This window comes from Myotis daubentonii, chromosome 9, assembly GCF_963259705.1.
Source record: "Myotis daubentonii chromosome 9, mMyoDau2.1, whole genome shotgun sequence".
Lineage (NCBI taxonomy): Eukaryota > Metazoa > Chordata > Mammalia > Chiroptera > Vespertilionidae > Myotis > Myotis daubentonii.
The window spans coordinates 33,365,197-33,383,980 of record NC_081848.1 but is presented as its reverse complement, the minus strand read 5'-3'; the positions used below and the strand labels follow the sequence as shown (position 1 = coordinate 33,383,980).

Genomic DNA, 18,784 nt, shown 5'->3' with positions numbered 1-18,784 from the left:
AAGGACAGCTAAAAAACCATGTTTCCATTTAATTTGATTACTTTGGATGCATTATATAACTTAACTTTTCTTCATGAAGAGTGTGAAGTAAGGATGTGTGCATATACTAGTATGTGCGTGTATGTATTGTGCATGTGTGTGTTCTGTATAATGCTAGACCCATAGAAGGCCATTCATAAGTGCATTTCATAAGCAGAAATATAAACATAATTCTCTCTCTTCTGCCTTTAGAGCCTTTTGACATAGAAAATTACGATGAAGAAAACCTAATTAGGCAGGGCCAGCTGGGAAGGAAGGACGTGGTATGGGCATAGTGGCGGAAACTCTTAGCATAATCAAAGCCAGGTTGCTTGTAATTGGAACTAGACTACTGTTCTCTGCCAATGACAATTCTTAATTGGCTTCAAAATACAACCACTATAAATTTTCTTGGGATACTTTCATGGACTTCGAATTACCTAAGTAAGCCCCATGAGATTAATGCAGCAAGTCCCTTGTGGTCAGTTCTGGACAAAATGGTTTTGAATTTAGTGTGAGAGGTAGAAGGGGTAAGAGATATATATTGTGCACATCCTGTGTGGTATATACTTCATACAGTCTGGTTTCTGTTATCTCCCAGGGTAAAATTCTGAGACTCAGAACATTTTACAAAACTTGACCATGACCACACAGCTAGAAAAAGGTGAAGTTAGGACTGGACCCTAGGTCTGTCTAATTTCACAGTTAGTGTTTTTTTCAATTTCCAAGTCAAGTTCACCAGGTCTGTCAGCTCTGATCATGCTATTCCTGTGTGATGTTATGATTTATAATAAGAAATAAATATTTAGTCCTCAGTCAGTTTCTGGCACAGGACTCCTAAACCCTTGAAATTTCCTAAGTGATGAGAGTGACAAAGGTGTCTTTAGTTAGGTTAATGATGTAACTTTTGGACTGTATCTAAGGATGGGGCTGGTTGCCAGGAGAACCAACCACGTGTTTGGAGGGTTGCAACTTCTAGTCCCAATCCTCAGACCTCCTGGGAGAGAATAGGGGCTGGAGATGGAACCAATCACCTATGGCCAATGATTTAATCAGTGATGTCTGTGTAATGAAGCCTACATAAAACCCCAAAGGACATGTGGAATTTGATGAACAAAATAGACCCAGAGACATAGAGGCATGGAATGGACTGACGAATCTCAGAGGGAAGGTGGGTGGCATGGGAAGAGATTTACCAAAGAATTTATATGCATGCTAGAAGCCCAGTGCATGAATTTGTGCACCTTAAAAGAAACTGTGGGCCTCGAGGCTGTGGTGGGCAGAGAGGTGGGTCTCGGCCCATCTTCTGCACCCCCACCCAGCCTCTCCTGCCATGGCCCCTGTGCCCATCTGCTGGCAGCCCTGCTCCTGCCGCTGCCACTCCCACACGCTGATGTTGATGGCACAAAGTGATTGGGGCCAGCGCCAGCGGGGGTGTGAGCGGGCCAGTGCATCAGCGGGTACGAGCGGCTGCTGCTGCCCCGATCACCCCTCAGGAGCAGAAGTAGGTAGAGAAGCCCTCAGGGTGATTGGGGCTGGCAGTTGCTGCTTGTACCTGCCGACAGTGCTGAGCGATTGGGTTTGGTGCCAGGTGCTGGCAGCGGGTGCCAGTGGTGGCTCCGGCACTGGCTGCGAGTGTGAGCAGGGCTGGTGCCAGCAGTGGCTGTGAGCGGCGGCTCTGGCGTGGGCAGCGGGTGTGAGAGGCAGTTGCCAGCCCTGATCACCCCTCAGGAGCAAGGGGAGGTGGAGAAGCCCTGAGGGGTGATTGGGGCTGGCAGCCACTGCTGGCACCCACTGATGGCGCCAAGTGGTTGGGGCTGGGTGCCAACAGTGGGTGTGAGTGGCAGCTCGGGGCGGCAGTGGGTGCGAGTGCTGGGCGGGACTGCAGCGCACAGGAGCAAAGAATTTTCAGTAACCACCAGAGGCTCACCCCAATGACACCAACCGGCACCCCACCTTGGTCTGGCATCCCTACTCACCTTCACCACCATCCCCCTGTGGCCGACGCCCACCATGTTCTGCGCTCTGACACCTACCATGTTCTGCGTGTGCCCCCTGGTGGTCAGTGCACATCATAGTGACCAGTTGTTCGGTTGTTGGGTTGTTCCACTGTTCGGTCTATTTGCCTATTAGGGTTTTATATATATATAGATATGCATAGCCCATAGACACAGACAATAATGTGGTGGTGATGTGGGGGCAGGGTGGAGGGGGTCAATGGGAAAAAAGAGGGGCATCTGTAGTACTTTCAACAATAAAGATAAATTTTAAAAAAATAGCCAATTAAAAAACACATACCAAAGGACAGGGTTTGAGAGTTCCTGGGTTAAACTGGTGTGCCTGAAGAAGACACGGGACACAGTAGCTTTGTGCCTTTTCCTATACCTTTCCCTATGCATCTTTTCCATCTGGCTATTCCTGAGTTATATCCTTTTATAATAAACCAGTGATCTAATATGCAAGATATTTCTCTGAATTCTGTGAACCTAAGGACGGGGCTGCTCTGAGCTGTAACCAGTAGATCAGAAGCACAGGTGATAATGGGGACATGACACTGGCATCTGAAGTGGCGTAGGGGTGAGGAGTAGGCAGTCTCGTAGGACTGAGCCCTTAACCTGCGGGATCTAATGCTATCTCCCGGTAGACAGTGTAAGAATTGAGTTACATTGTAGGAGATCCAGCCGATGTCAGAAAATTGCTTGTTAGTTGTGAGTGTGGGGAAGCACTGTCCCCACCTGGTTGGAATTGGTGACTACAACCTCTACTCTGCTTAAAACCTTTCCACAAGTTCCTGCTGCCCTTCCATCCCCATTCACTTTCAAGGCCTTAGAAAGTGTATGTGCCTCCTTCCTGGCTAATCTCACCTCTCCCCAAATTCCCTCTCACTCTGTCTCCTCATCACCCTTCACACGGGGTGCTCCCTGCTTTCTGGGCCACCAGACATGCTGATTTCCTGCTTCTCTTTTCCTCCCTTGCCCTGACCCCTGGCTAGGCCTTTATACATCTTTTCAGCCCAAGGTAAGATATCGCTTCTGCAGAAATATCTTTCTGGCCCCCTGGTTTGGGTCAGGTCACCCTGTTTGTGCTCCCCAATACCTGTGCACACTCAGAACTCAAATTTGCAAAGTCTGTGAGGGTAAGGATGGCATCTATTGTCTTTGCTGCTATATTTCTAATCCCTGGTGCAGTGTCACACCCAGAGTAGGATAATATATTTTCTATATTTTTCTCTCTATATTTTTCTTATATATTTTATCTATAATTTTCTATATATTTTTTATTTCCCAACAAAACTAAAAACAATAGGTTGGTGACCATGCCTCGTTTGACCTGTTCCTCATCCCTTTTAAAGGCCAAAATGTAGATTCACCGGAAAAGAACCAATGATCCATTTACTCATTTGTTAGAGAGCTTCTATAGCTGTTTAATAGACCCGCACAGACTTTTCACGATAAGGTACACTGGTTTGCAAATCCCTTTACCTTAGAAATACATTTTTAATTATTTTGGGGCCCAAAGTGCTTAAAACAGAAAATCATCAGCATTAGAAATGGTCCATAGACATTGGAAAATGTGATGCCTTGTCCTTGCCTGAATCTCTTGTTGGCATCCTGGAGTAAGCAGTGTTAGGGAAGGCACTGCCCGCTAACCAGATGTAGGCCCCATGCCCCTCCCAGTGGAGGCTGTTCCCCATAAATAATTTCTATTATTTAAGAACCAATTAAGAGTCTCAAGATTTTAGATCTAAAATTTTCCTCAAGTAGAACTCAATGAGCCACATAATCTCTAATAGACATTTATCATTTACTGCTCACTGTCCAAATATCCTTTGTATTGGAGGCCAATCCATGATAGGAAGGAGGCACAGCCTTATGCCCCATTAGAGAAGCTGTGGGGAGGGAGGGCAGGTATTCCTTTTCCCCATCCCTCAGTACCCAAAGCATGGGCAGGCCAAGCAGAGGTTCCTGCCGGGAACTTGGAATTCCCACACTAAGGTGTGAGGTGTGTGGAGAGAGATTTTTTCACAGCCCCTCCAGCAGGTGTGGCCTGGCCACAAGTGGCTAATAGCGATGGCCTCAGGAGCAGCGTCCTTAACAGACTGTCCTTCCGCAGAATTTCCTCCTGGCTCTGAGCCTGCTTCCCAGCCTCCCTGAAGATCCAAGGAGCTAGCTGTTATTTCTCCAATAAATTCCTTTCCCAGTGAAGTCACCCACAGCTGATATCTGTTGTCTGGAGTCCAGAACTCAGGCACGAGAATTCACTGTCTAGGCTCCCATCAGGCACTCCCCTAAAGTAGTGAGTATTATAGATAAGGCAGCTGGTTGGGACAGGAGGCCTATGCCTGGAGTCTAAGTGGCTCTGAGTTAGAAAATCAGTGCTCTTTTTGCTTCCTACTGCATAAAAAGCCAAGTGATCACTTTCCTTGCTGTCCTGAAGTGTTGCTGTGAGGATCAAATGAGACCATGTCCATAGACAGGGACTTTGTACATAGAAATGGTGATGCGAATGTAAGGGTTGTTAGCAAAGTTAGTTAGTCTGAGGCAAAACCAGATTGGAACTAAAAGTCAGTCCACTTTTGGTTGAGGACCATTCCTTCTTTACAACTTGAGCTCTTTCTGCCAGGTTGCCTCTTTATCAGAGGTCAGCTGTGATCGCTCATTTTCAGTGTTTGTGTGGGGAAGGCTTGGATCAACTGTTAGCCTTTGAGGCTTGTGTAGGAGCTCAATCACCTGAACACCTTTCTGGGAGGAGAGTATATAATATAAACAGATTTTAAACACACATCATGTATTTAGCATTTAGCGTATAGTATACTTATTTAACATTTTCCTGATTCATTGGAATTACTAGTAGTCAGTAGGAAAGAATCTGACTTGGAAGATATATTCCGTTGGTCAGAGAGATAAGAACTTTAAGATATTCTGAATCTTCAGAAGGGCCCTTAGGGCCAAGAGGCTAGATGAATACAACCAACAGAAGCCCTACAATTCTCAGGGGTCTTCAGAGAACTGGGCAAGGATGGCTCATTCATTCATTCATTCATTCATCCATTCATTGATCATTCATTAATTCAACATTTGTTTAGTTGCTGGGTTCTATGCTAATTAATGGGATGTAGAGATGAATGAGACACAGACCTGCCCTTAAGAGAAACATCAGTGGTTCTAGATGCTGCTTCTAAATCAGCTCAGTTTTAGTGTCTATGTGTACAATGGCTTCCTGTGGTGGCTCATATGTCCCCTTATAAATGTTCTATTATTTCAGGCATTTATGTTTTTCTCACTGTTTGAACTTAGAGTGCAGATAGTTTCAGATATAAGCAGAATGCTAAATTCAATTCTTTTTCTTAAGGCTGGAATTACAGAAAAGAATAGTTTTAAAATCAGAAACAATAGTGGTTCAAATACCACGGTCATTGTTGATTATGTGTGGGATCTTGGGAAAATTATTGACTTTCTCTGAGCCTCCAACCTGACAAGGTTGTTAGGATTCAATAAAATGATAGTGTGGTATCCTGTACAATACTTAGTGCTAAGCTCATACTCAAGAAATATTAGGTATTTTATCCCTAATTTTCCACTGTTCTTGCTTCCTCAGGGCCCTCTTTCTTGGGAATCTTGTCTTCCTGAAGCCTTCCCACATTCCCAGGCTGGGCTAAGGACAGCCTCTCTTTTGTGACCATACCTTACCATCAGCACTTTCCATGTTATATTGAGAATACCTGGTAAATGTGTTTACCTCCTGTCCTGATGCTACTTGTTCACTAAAGATATACTATTTTTTTCCATGTTGTATCCTCAGTGCCTAGTAGTTTTGGGCACCCAGTCAATGTCCAGTAAATGTCTGCAGATTGGCTTTATACGAATAGGTTAATAAGGTCCGTGTACAGAACATCTCCTATCTTGTCTTTTGATTGGACATGCTTTTTAAAAGGACCATTCAAAAGTCTGAAATTCAGTTTGATGATGCCAGTTCCAGCTATTCTCAAGTGTGTTCTGTATAACACCAGATCTATGACATGCTTCTTAAAGAAGCTCTTCCCAGGGCCTCTTACCCTTTGAGACAGCATGGAGGGACCTGGACAGGACAGTATTATGCTAAGCAAAATAAGCCAGTCAGAGAAAGACAAGTAGCACATGATCTCACTCATATGTGGAATCTAATGAACAAAACAAACTGATGAACAAAATAAACTGTTTAAACTTAGAGAGCGAGAAGCATGGAAAAAACCTCAGAGGGAAGGTGGTCGTGGGTGGGTGGGAAGAGATTAACCAAAGAATTTATATGCGTATATGCATAACCCATGGACACAGACAATAGTGTGGTGGAAGCCTGGGGGAGGTGTGGGGTGGAGTGGGTAAATGGGGAAAAAAGGGGACATCTGTAATACTTTCAACAATAAAGATAAATTTAAAAAAGACTAGATGGTAAGGAATATCTAAAAAATAATAATAATAAATGATCTCTTCCTAGAGGCTGGAAGTTAGTATGCGATGGAGATGTTTATAATCCTGGGCAATAAACAAGAATAAAGAACTCACAGGGCATTGCTAAAACCAGCTGAGTCCCTATCCTCTGGCAGGTTGGCCAGGGATCAGCCAGGATGGTGGGGCTCTGAAGCCAAGGCTGAGGAAAGATCCCTGCCCCTGAGCAACTGAGATGGTCCCTGAGCAGGGGAGCAGTGAGCTCTGCGTTGGTCAGGAAGACGAGTCCAGAAGGTGGGACAGCTGAGTAGGCTGCACAATTGAGAGGCAAAGGCCAGAGAAGAGTCAGTGAATGTAGAGAGAGGGGTTCCGCAGAGAGACCGATGCCTGGAACAGGCACACGGGTGGCAGGGGGCGATCATAGTTAGGGTAAGAAGTCTTCATCTTTTCAAAACCATCAGCAACTCCACTTGGGTAGATTTCACTTCAAAGTCGTTTAATAGGTTGCCCTGGCTGATACAGACCCTGAAATTGATCAAATCTTTTAATTCTTCTTCTTTTTATAAATTGCTGTTGATCCTCATCTGAGGATATTTTTTTTCCATTGATTTTTAGAGAGAGTGGAAGGGATGGGGAGAGACAGAGAAACATTGATGTGAGAGAGACACATTGATTGTTTGCCCCCCCCACATGCCCCGACTTGGGCCCAGTATTAAGACTGCAACCGAGGTACGTGCCCTTGACCAGAATTGAACCGGGGCCCTTCAGTTCATGGGCTGATGCTCTAACCACTGAGAAAACTGGCTAGGGCTTAAATTTCTCAAATCTTGATGAGAAGGAGTAGGGTGGGAATGCATCCAAAATACATGTTATTCAATGTCTTTCAAGCTAAAGATATTCAGTATTCTCTTCAGCAAATACTGTTTCTTTGAGCAAAATTATAAGCTAGGTCCTTGGAGATGAAGCTGGGTAGGGAGAACAAGTCTATCCATTTTCTTGGGGGAAGCTGTGAAATTACCCTTAACCTGAATACAGATGTTGAATCACCCCAGTTTCCAGATATGTACTGCTGTGTTTAAGCTAGTGTTGGTCTCTAAGTCTTTTTGCCCTTCTTCTGGGGTTGGGAAAGGTGGGGTGGGTGGAGCTGCCAGAAAAAATGCTCTCCTGGTCATGGTGGGCCAGAGCTGGGACTGATGCTTGTCTCTGAGGGGAGGGCGGAAATTTTGCTAGAGCCTGGGTGACTCCTTGTGTTGAGGATGAGAGGAGAGAAGCTAAAGGAGCTGCTTAGGTGAGACTTCTAGTTGAAGTTGTTGTGCTTTTGGAAATGAGCTGACAGAGCAGCATAGAGCGGGGAGATGCTATTGTCCCTGTCTCTACATGGGCCTCAGAAGCCTCTCTGGTGTGTCGGGGTGTGATGGCTTCAGAAACACCGGGAAACAGCCCCTTAGGCAGAAACCCTCAAACACTGAAAACTATAAAGCAAGGCTCCTTCGAGGGGGTGGGGCCAGAGCTAGAGAGGAAGGACATGGCCCGTGTGTAGCGGTCCCTGGAAGGGCTGGGTAAGAGGACCACTGCACGGGGGTTTCAGGCATAATGCTAGAAAGGATTTAGAATTGCCATTTGAGATAACAATATAAGGGTGACTTAATCGGTACCCCAGGATGGTGAACCGTGTACACAGTACTCAATTTTATTTAAATAACTTGACAGTAAGGATCTGGCAAATATAAAGCCTCTGCATGGCTCTAAACATGAAGATAGTAGGTACTCTGAGAATTAATCAAGCACCCAGTTCAGCTGGGACGCATTGTCACTCTCTCTAAATCCACACTGTAATTCTAATTTCAACTTAAAAATTCACAATTACCTATTGTTCCTTCAGCTACACAGCTGTAGCATTTCACTCCTGACAACACACATTCCCAATCAAGTTAGTTAAATACTTCCAGTCCATTCAAAGGGAGCTTTGGAGTAGCAAGGTCAGCCAGGGTGGGCATTTTTGGATCCCCAAGGGATGAATAAACTAAAATCGCTTGGTGAGACAGGGAAGAATCTCTTCACAGGGGTATTACCTCTATGTGCTCTGCTCCACTTTTTTTTTTTTCATATCAAAGCACTGAAACAAATAATAACAGAAGCTTTTCTATCTTTCCCTCTGCAGGAAGAAAGCCGGAGGAGACAACTGCACTAGTTAACAGTTAATGTGACTGCGTGCTGAATGCCCTAAATTCCCCTTCATGAATGCCTCTAGATAGAAAAAGATGCAATGATTGGAGCAGGCTTTCTACAACAAACCCCTGAGACTCAGAATACACAAAGGAGAATTTAGACAGAAAAGATCACTCATAATACGTGCATGGGATGTAGTAGCCTCCAGTGATGATTTATTTATCTCTCGGCATCTTAGCTACTTTAGTTCCTTAGCTCTGGTGGGAGGGAGCATGGGGGAATAAATCTCTACGAGGGAGTGTAGAACCTCCCTCTTCGACAATACATGAACACTAGATGGCACCCATAATCTTAACACAGAGTAGAAAGCTGATTGCCTTTTCTTGAGAGGTAAGTATGCCGACTACCTTGTAGGAAAACAGTCAGTTAGGGGAGCTATAAAAATAAAACATTTCCCACTGCTGGTGTCCTGTGAGGTGCTCCTTAGTGAGGGTTTGGTGGTCACATCTGTTTGGGAGGAATCATATACTTTATCTGCCTCTAAGGAGATTCCCAATGAACACTGGTAACATGTAATTGAGAAGTTTTTCAGTGAAGAAACTTGGTACCCGAGTACCCTTTCTCTTAATGGCACCTTAATGCAATCCTGCTGCTTCATACTTTGGGAAATGCCGATCTAGTCCAAGCCCTGTCCCAAAGAAAGAATGGCTCAAACTACCTCAAGAGGTCTTCCTTATGCAAGGTTACCTGACACTCTTTAAAAAGCATCCAGCACATTCTTAATGCAGAGTTGTTAGTAGAAATATGACATGCTCTATTCTAAGTGTTTTGTCTCCTCTCTTTCCTCAGTATGCTATATCCACATCTGTCTATGTGTATATCTATATCTTTTTTTATATCTATCTATATCTATATCTATCTATATCTATATCTATATCTATATCTATATCTATATCTATATCTATATCTATATCTATATCTATATATCTATATCTATATCTATATCTATATCTATATCTATATCTATATCTATATCTATCATCTCTCTATCTCTATCTCTATCTTTATCTCTATATCTGTACTCACGCACATATTAGCTATATTGATATATCGGCTTTTAGGCTGTGAACATTTTGAGGATATTTATCTCATTCACCTTTGAGATTTTAAGACCTGGTACAGAACCTGGCACATAGTTAAGCCATTAGTAAAATAAATAAACTAGAAAGATTCTATAATTTGTGTGGGAAAATACTTCTGGAAAATAGGTATGGACATTATGCTCCTAATCAGAAAAGTAATTGCCTATTATAGAAGTCTCTTCTCCATAAAGACTAATTGAGAGTAGAGACCTACCTTCCAGTTCTCTTCCCTGGGGATTCTATTTTTCTTCTCTATACTACATAACCGTTAGCATAACTTGTTTGCAATTAACCTTATATGACCTAGTAATATGTATTGCATTTTTATTTAACTTGATTACTATTCATAGTTTTTGTTCCTGTATTTTCCAGGAAGGCATATCTTGTCCTGATATGCCCAGTGTAAGCAGTAGATGCAGAATATCCTTCCTACACATTTCATTGTTAATCACTCTATTCTGACAGTTTTGTTTTCATATTGTGATGTTTGAGCTCTCAAGCCTGTTTATTCTTTTCTCAGAGTGTTAACCAATGAAATTTCAATACCGAGCCTTGAAACTAGCTACTGTCTAGCCACAGTTTAAATAATTGTCACAAAATTAAAAAGGAGAACTGCCCCCTCTTCCTTTCCACTTACAAAAAATCAGGTAACAGGTTCATCATTAAACTATTTCTTATCAATGTTGTACATATAAGAAGTTAGATCTGAACTTCAGAGATTGTTTTTTTCCGTGAACTGTAATCTCTAAAAAGACTATATAATTCCAATTGGTTGCCTTATTTACTATGTGGTCCTTGCAATACTATTTAAATGGGTACAACTACTTTTGAAATAAGAATTACTTGTGAGTTTTCTTTAATGAGCCATAAGAAGATTATTAGCTCGTCCTTTTTTCTACCACCGGAACAGAGATTAAAATGAATAAAACCTGCAGCTTAGGGGATTTCTCATTTAAACAGAGTTAAGTAGTCTAGTGTCATCTCTATGCCTCAGTTTTCTTCATTATTAAAAAGAGCATATAAAGACATAGGGCTTTTTGTTATAAAGTTAAATTAGTTATAATAATAGTGACTGACTCAAAAGTACCACATAAATATTAGATCTTTCTAGTTCTGTGCACTCCTGAGTGTGGTGTGTACACAAAGCAGTGTGTACTGCAAAGGGCTGAATGAGACCATTGACGGGTCTTGAAAAGAGATGGTGTTGTGGGGAGAAAAAACACTGATTTGGGGTCAGAAGACCTGAATTTGAGTTCAACATCACATTCAGTAGCTGCGGAGCTTTGAACAAATCATGTAGCCTTTCTGAGTCCCCTTTTCCTGATGTGGAAAGTAAGAGTAACAATAACCTGTCTTGATCCTTAGGATTTCTTTGAAAATCCTCCAAATTAATGCATGTGAAAATGCTTTGCATCTAGGAACACTTTATGACGATGTGAATGCTGATTGTAATAAAAGCATAAGTGGATTCTCATTCCACAGGTTTTGAGCCAGGAAGATGAGGATACATTAGTATGTACTAGATAGAATTTTAGAGTCCATCTCTCAGGCTACAGTGACTTTTTAAAGCATCATCATATTTATTCAAAACTTTTTCATTCAATAAACATTTTTTGAGAGAATGCTAAGCACCAGGCACTTTGCTAAATGTCAAGGATACAAAATCATATAAGACAGAGAATTTGCTTTCATGGAGCTTTTTCCACTTAGTACAGAAAGAAAAATGTAAATAAATACAGACAGTAAGGTTTAATAGTGTATATTAAACCTTACCATTATATCTTATATATCATTTAAGTATAGAAGAAGTAGATGGGGAAAGTAGTTGAAGGGGTGATGTTCAGTTCTCAGATGACAGAACAAGGTTTGGGCCTTTCCTTATTCCTTCCATACTCAATCCCCCCAGACTCCTGCTAGCTGATGACTGAGCAAAGGCACACATGTGTGGGAGAACCATATGACACATAAGGCAAGATCACTGAACACTTTGCTCAGGTCAGCTGACTATGTTATATAGATAGGTAAATCATGTGTGTGTTTAGGGGGGGAGGATGGAATAACGGCTAACAAATATAAGGTTGCTTGGAAAATTCTAGCTATAAGTTATAACTACAAAACAAAAGCAAATTTTTCTAAGTACATGATAAAAAAACATACTAAGTGCTTCACTGAGTTATGAACCCATAACCTCAGTCATAAGAAGTAGGCTTCTTATGCAATTCCCCATTATTATTTGCATGAGTACCAACATTTCAGTGTAGACATGAATACTCACAATGGATTTAACAACCTATCATAAAGTTTGTACCAGGGAGATAGCTTAATGTAGTGGAAAGAAACAGTCATTACATATTTGAGTAAAAGAAAGGACGTGGAGAAGAAAGGAGGAAGAAAGGAAAGAGGAAGAAAAGAACTAAAGACAGTGGCAAAGGAGAGAGGGAAGATATAATGGGTATTAGAACTGAATGTTTAAACCCTTGACTCTCTCAAGTTACATAAAGTTTGACAAGTTATTTAACCTCTCTGAACCTTATTCTCTTCATCTGAACATGGGGCAATACCTTTCAGGTAATTGTGAGAATTAAAAATTACTCTTATAACATTCTTGGCAAATAACGAGTGCTCAATAACTTGTTGTTAATTCTTGCATTTAGGTAAATGGTGATGCTGCTACCACTTATCAATGCCACCAAATTGTGGATAGCATTATGTTACACATTTTCTTACATAGTTGTATGCAGAACTATACATATTATAAAGGTGTAGTTTTTAGAACAGAATCCTGGATTTGTAAAAAAAAAAAAAAAAAAAGCATTTAAAAATATAAATAATATACCTTAAAGAGTCATGTTTCTCAATGTTCAATTGGATGCACATATTCTAAGAAAATCTAAATAAAAACACTAGCCCCATTACATGTATGGAAGGAAGAAACAAGCATCAAGCCCCTGAACACCATTTAAACTGTAACATGTACCTGAAACCATAATGCTCTCATCATTTTTCTTTTGTAATTAAGGTGCTTTTGAGTCATAACTGAAAGTCATTTTTTTTTCTTGAATGGTGGGAATGAAGATTAAGGAGAAATACTCACGGATAGGATCTGGTCTCCTCTCTGGAGCTCTCCACTCAGGTCTGCTGGTCCACCGGCCAGAATGAAGGACACAAAAATACCTTCTCCGTCTTCCCCGCCCACAATGTTGAAGCCCAGGCCAGTGGAGCCTTTGTGCAGCACCACCTTGCGGGGCTCCCTGCAGAAACAAGCAGAGAACACAGCTCAGAGGTGACCCAATCAAGACTTAGATGGCTTTTACTTTCACTGGGATATGAGATACCAGCAATTCACTTACTTCACTTCCCAAAGTAAGATAGATCTTCACATCAAGAAAGATGTTACTATCAGGGAACGTACTGAATTCCTCACTGAAATAAGTGCCAAAATACCATGCAAAGCCACTTCTTAATTCCAAAACATTTCCCTAAACTAGCCTTACTTCCACTTTAGCATCGTCTAAAACATCTGTTTTTATATTGAGCACCGAATAGCACTCGGTAGGATGGATGTATCCAAAAAGAGAGGGAAAACTTGGGGAGCAAGAAACTAGATCGACTAGGCCGGACATGAAAGGTCTTACAGAGTTAATTAAAATTTACTCTGTAGGTAGTAGGGACTCACTGGGAGACTTTGAGGTACCAGGAATAATTATGATGGGAGGCAGGAAAATCAGTTAGGATGTTGACCAAATGATCCAGGTCCCAGGAAGTGACAGCCTAAACAACGGTGATAGCAGCAATCATGAAAAAAAGACAACATGAAAAGAAAGTTGGAAAGAGAAACAGTGGGCCCAGACAAGGACCCAGGCATTGGAGGAGGAGGGGAGTAAGACCATCTAAATAAATCACAAAAGGGGAAAGGTAGTGACGCCCAGGGTGAAGGCAGTGAAGCCCAGAGTGAATGTGATTTTTACAAGTTCAGTTTCAGATAATGTTGGCACACCCATGTGGAGCTGTTTGGAAGCAGTCGGACACAGATAGGATTTGGGTCCTTACATCCAGATTTGAGGTCATCAATAAAACGATAAAAGATCATATTTTGAGTCAACAGTTCACTGAGAACGTGGAGAGGCCAGAAAATTATGGAATATAAGATTGCAAGGGATCATAGAAGGCATCTAGTTCTATTCTCTATGTAAGTAGTTTTAAGAAATGTATTCTGCAAGCCTTAGGTTTGACCAATGTGCCTTTTGTTATTTTTTTTTTTTTGTTACTCCTCACCCGAGGCTATTTTTCCACTGATTTTTAGGGAGAGTGAAAGAGAAAGGGAAAGACAGAGAGAAACATCGATGTGAGAGAAACACATTGATTGGTTGCCTACTGAATGAGCCCTGTTGGTCAGAAATCTGATTGCTTGTCTAAGTCAACTGTTTGGGATTTCACAAGGCTAAAATCAATGTGTCAGCTGGGCCAAGCTCTATTGGGAAGCTTTGGGGGGTGGGGGGAATCCACTTCCATATCGTTCAGGCTGTTGGCAGAATCCAGCTTCTTCCGTTTCTTGTGGTTAGTAGGACTGCATGAGTTAGGGTTTTCCAGAGAAACAGAACCAATAGGAGATATAAGGGATTTTATTATGAGGAATTGGCTCATGCAGCCATGGATACAGAGAAGTCCCAGGATCTACAGGTGGCAAGCTGGAGCCCCAAGGGAGCTGATAGTGGAAGTTTCCGTTCAAGTCTGAGTCTGAAGTCAGGAGAGCAATGTCCCAGCTCAAAGACAGTGAGAAAGAGAAAGAGAACATTTTTTTCTTACTATACTTTTTTGTTCTATTCAGGCCCTCTATGGGTTGGTTGAGGTCACCCAAATTAGACAGGACAATCTGCTTCAGTCCATATACTAATTCAGATGTTAATCTCATCCAGGAATACCTTCACATCACCTAGTTCTGCCTCTCTGCTGCCTGATGGGGGTGCAAGTCCAGCTCTGTTTGGCCCACTGACACCATCCAGTGGAGGGGGTGGGGCATCTCATAACTGCCTCTCCAGGCTGTCCCTGGTGGGGTCAGAACTCTAGCTACTGTACAGTGTACTAGTACTGGAAGGGTGAGGCGATACTTTTCCCGTTGGTGTTTGGCTGGAGTTGGGGCTACTATTATCAAAAGTTTCCCTGTTCTATTAGCTTACCCTTGCCCCAGGCTTTTGGTATAGGAGCAGGCTCTTCTTCTTTTTTTAAAAAATTATTTGTCTTTTAAAAATATATTTTTATTGATTTCAGAGAGGGAGAGATAGAAACATCAATGATGAGAGAGAATCATTGATCGGCTGCCTCCTGTATGCCCCCAACTGAGGATCAAGCCCACAACCTGGGCATGTGCCTGGACCAGGAATGGAACCATGACCTACTGGTTCATAGGTCGATGCTCAACCACTGAGCTGGGCTAATTTTATTTTTAATTAAGAGGGAGAATTAGAAAGGTATGGGAATACTCTATTTTGGCTGGAGCCAGAAGTCTGAATCTGAACACAATTTGAAGATAGAGGTCAACAAGGTTTTGATGAAGAGTTACTGTCTCCCTTTTCCCGAGTATAAAAACACTCTTAGTGGATCCAATGAGATTCAAGCTATACATAGTAAACATAGATATAGAGAAGGGGGCTAATATGATTCTAATGTTTATCCATGTCCTAGACATTGTGCTTGATGCTTTCTGTGCATCATCCCATTTATTCCTCAAAGCAGTCATTGGAAGGAGGTACACTGATGTCTGCAACTGCTTTGAAACTGATCCAAAAGAAAGATGGATGGTTGATTGATAGATGGATAGGTAACCTGCACAGCAAGTGTAGTAACATGTTCATAGTGGAATCTAGGTTGTGCATTGTAGTAAAAGTCTTCAAACTTTTATTTTTGCTTGAAAATTTTTATATAAAGTCTTAAGAAAAATCATCAACCTGATGAAGACATTATTACGGCAACTTTTTAAATTAGTGAAATGAAATGCTTGCCCAAGTTTTTACTGTTTCTTAAGTTGTAAAGGTAAGATTAACACATAGATTCTGACTCAAAATCTCTGAGTCCATGATCTATTCCAGAGACTGCAAATCAGCAAGCTGAAGGTTTAATCTGACCTACTGTGTTTACACATTTTTGAATTAGTTGCTTATTTTTAAATTTAGAAAAAAAATGCCTAAAATATAGATTTGTGGCTTCATGTGGAATCAGACATTCTATCAACAATGACTCTCAAACTTGTTGCCTAGCAACCACTGGCTAGAGCAGGGTCCTCTTTAGAGGGGCATTTATTCTCTAGTGTGCCATCACCTCACCTCTCTCTCATGTTTCTCAGACAAAAAGGCTGTCAGTTTCACCTCATGTACACTTCTTGCAAAATTAAGAAGACAGTGAACTATCTTGTACTGATGCTTCTATCAAAAATGGGAAAGTGAAAGCTTTATGGTACTTAGAAAAATGGGAGAGAATATCATTCCTTTGGAGGTAAGAGTTATTCTTACATGCTTACTATGCAAAGGGACTCTCTGCAGAAAGAATACAGCTTTAAAAGAGCTTTGTGGCCTGACCAGCGTGGCTCAGTGGTTGAGCATCGACCTATGGACCAGGAGGTTATGGTTCAATTCCCGGTCAGGGTGAATGCCCAGGTCGTGGGCTCAATCCCCAGAGTAGGGGTGTGCAGGAGGCAGCTGATCAATGATTCTCTCTCATCATTGATGTTTCTCTCTCCCTTCCTCTCTGAAATATATATTTAGAAAACAAAAAAGAGCATTGTGAAACCTCATTTCCCATAACTTCTCTATGTTACTTACATGGGCCATTTTATTAGTGACTCTGCACTTTGGTATATTGCTTCCTATTTGTAGGGACATAAAGCATGCAATTCTTGAGTGACAGTAGGTTTTATGTATTTTAACTGGACCTCATTTATTTCAAACGACTGAACAAGTCTTTATACCCAATTAGTTGGAATTTTCTTAATTTGTGAGATTTAAGTGTCTTTTTTAAAATACAATTTTATATTGTAGTGAATTATGATGCTTATTTTAATAATGGGGAGAAATAACAAAGAAATAAATCTGTAAAATAATATGCAAATATAATGTCCTAAGCACACTCCAAATGATTTACTTTTTCTAATTTAAATTCCTTATACTGAGGACTGATTATATTAAAGTGTATATTTTAATTTTTTTCATTTATTTTTTTCCTGTTAGAAAATAAAAACCCTGTGAAATATTAGAAGTTTTATTTTATTAATACTTAGATAAGCCAACTTGTCTAAGCTTGTTGAGCTTAGACACATAGTTAATAAATATTAGAGCTAGTTCCTTTTTTGATTATCTTAATATTTATTTTTTAGAGCAGGTTTAGGTTCATAGTATAAGAGGAAGGTACAGAAATTTCCCATATAGCCTCTTCTTCCACATATGCATAACCCTCTACCCATTATCAACACCCCCCACAAGAGTGGCACATTTGTTACAATTGTGGAACCTACAGGACACATCATTATCACCCAAAGTGCATAGTTTTCACTAGGGTTCACTTTTGGTGTCATACATTCAATGGCCTTGGACAACTGTATAATGCCATGTATCCACCATTATAGGATCATACAAAATAGTTTCACTGTCCTAAAAAAAAATCCCCCATGCTTCATGAATTCATCTCCCTCTCCACACAACCCCTGGTAACTACTAATCTTTTTATTATCTTCATAGTTTGGCTTTTCTCCAGAATGCCATATGGTTGGAATCACACAGTATGTTGCCTTTTCAGATTGGCTTCTTTCAGTCAGTAATAGGAATTTAAGGTTCCTTCATGTCTTTTTTATGGCTTGATAGGTCATTTCTTTTTAGCACTGAACAATATTCCATTGTCTGGATGTGTCACAGTTGATTTATCCACACACCTCCCAAAGGACATCTTGGTTATTTCCAAGTTTGGGCGATTATGAGTAAAGCTGCGATACACCTTGATGTGAAGTTTTTTGTGAGGATGCGATTTTTTCAAGTTCTTTGGGTAAATGCCAAGGAGCATGTTTGCTAGATCATATAGTAAGAATATGTTTCGTTTTAGGAGAAACTGCCAGACTGTCTTCCAAAGTGGCTGTACCAGTTTGTATTCCCACCAGCAATGAGTGAGAGTTTCTTACCAGCACCTGGTGTCAGTGTTCTAGATTTTGACCATTGTAAAAGGGGTGAAGTGGTATCTCATTGTTTTGACAGAGCTTGCCTCTTTACTGCAAGTTAAATGTTTTGTCCATTAAATGGAGAGAGAACTTAATAAAAATTAAAAGAACTAAACTAAAATGTATTTTATATAAGCCAGAGGAAGACCTGAAATTTTAAAAAGAAATACAATATCCTATATAATAAAAGCCTAATATGCAAATCGACTGAACAGAGGAACGACGGGTGGAATGACTGTTTGCTATGACATGCACTGACCACCAGGGGGCAGATGCACAACACAGGAGCTGCCCCCAGCCTGCAGGCCTCAGGCCAGCCAAGGCGGGTGCCAGTAGGGCCCCCCAGATCACCCGCCTGCAGAGGGAGGCGACTGGCGGTGGTGGGGGGTGGGGTTGGGCAGCAAGCGGGCTGGCACTGCCTGCCAATTCCCCCACCCTCCCCCCATCGCCCCACTGGTCACCTCCTGCAGATGGAGGCAACTGCCAGCAGTGTCAGGGGGGCGAGGCCGGCGAGTGTGCAGCACCAGGCTGGCCAAGGTGGGGGCTCCCCAATCGCCCTGCTGTTTGCCCCACAGATTGACCCTGATTGCCGGCCAGGCCTAGGGACCCTACCCATGCACGATTTTCATGCACTGGGCTCTAGTACTTATAGAATACAGTTTCTAGAATTATTGACACAGATTCACTTTAACTGCCCCTAGCTTCCATCATTTGAACTACGCACTTTAATAGTTCATCCTATGTTGCCTTGCACTAGTATCTCTCTGAAGGTCATGATATCCACTTTAACCTATTTGTCCCCTCTAGTTCAAGCCTACGCTCTTAGGATAGCC

The 18,784-nt window shown here is 41.6% G+C and overlaps 1 protein-coding gene across 12 annotated transcripts in view; it reads right to left on the bottom strand.

Moving 5' to 3' along the window:
- DLG2 (discs large MAGUK scaffold protein 2) overlaps nt 1-18,784 on the bottom strand; it is an 884,334-nt gene that overhangs the window by 339,280 nt on the left and 526,270 nt on the right. For all 12 annotated transcript variants that reach the window (XR_009454391.1, XM_059708253.1, XM_059708256.1 and 9 more), the window contains one exon: nt 12,849-13,005. Coding sequence is in view for 11 of the 12 variants with exons in the window: in XM_059708253.1 (XP_059564236.1) it covers nt 12,849-13,005 (157 nt within the window). In the remaining variant the exon portion in view is untranslated. The remainder of the gene's footprint in view (nt 1-12,848; nt 13,006-18,784) is intronic.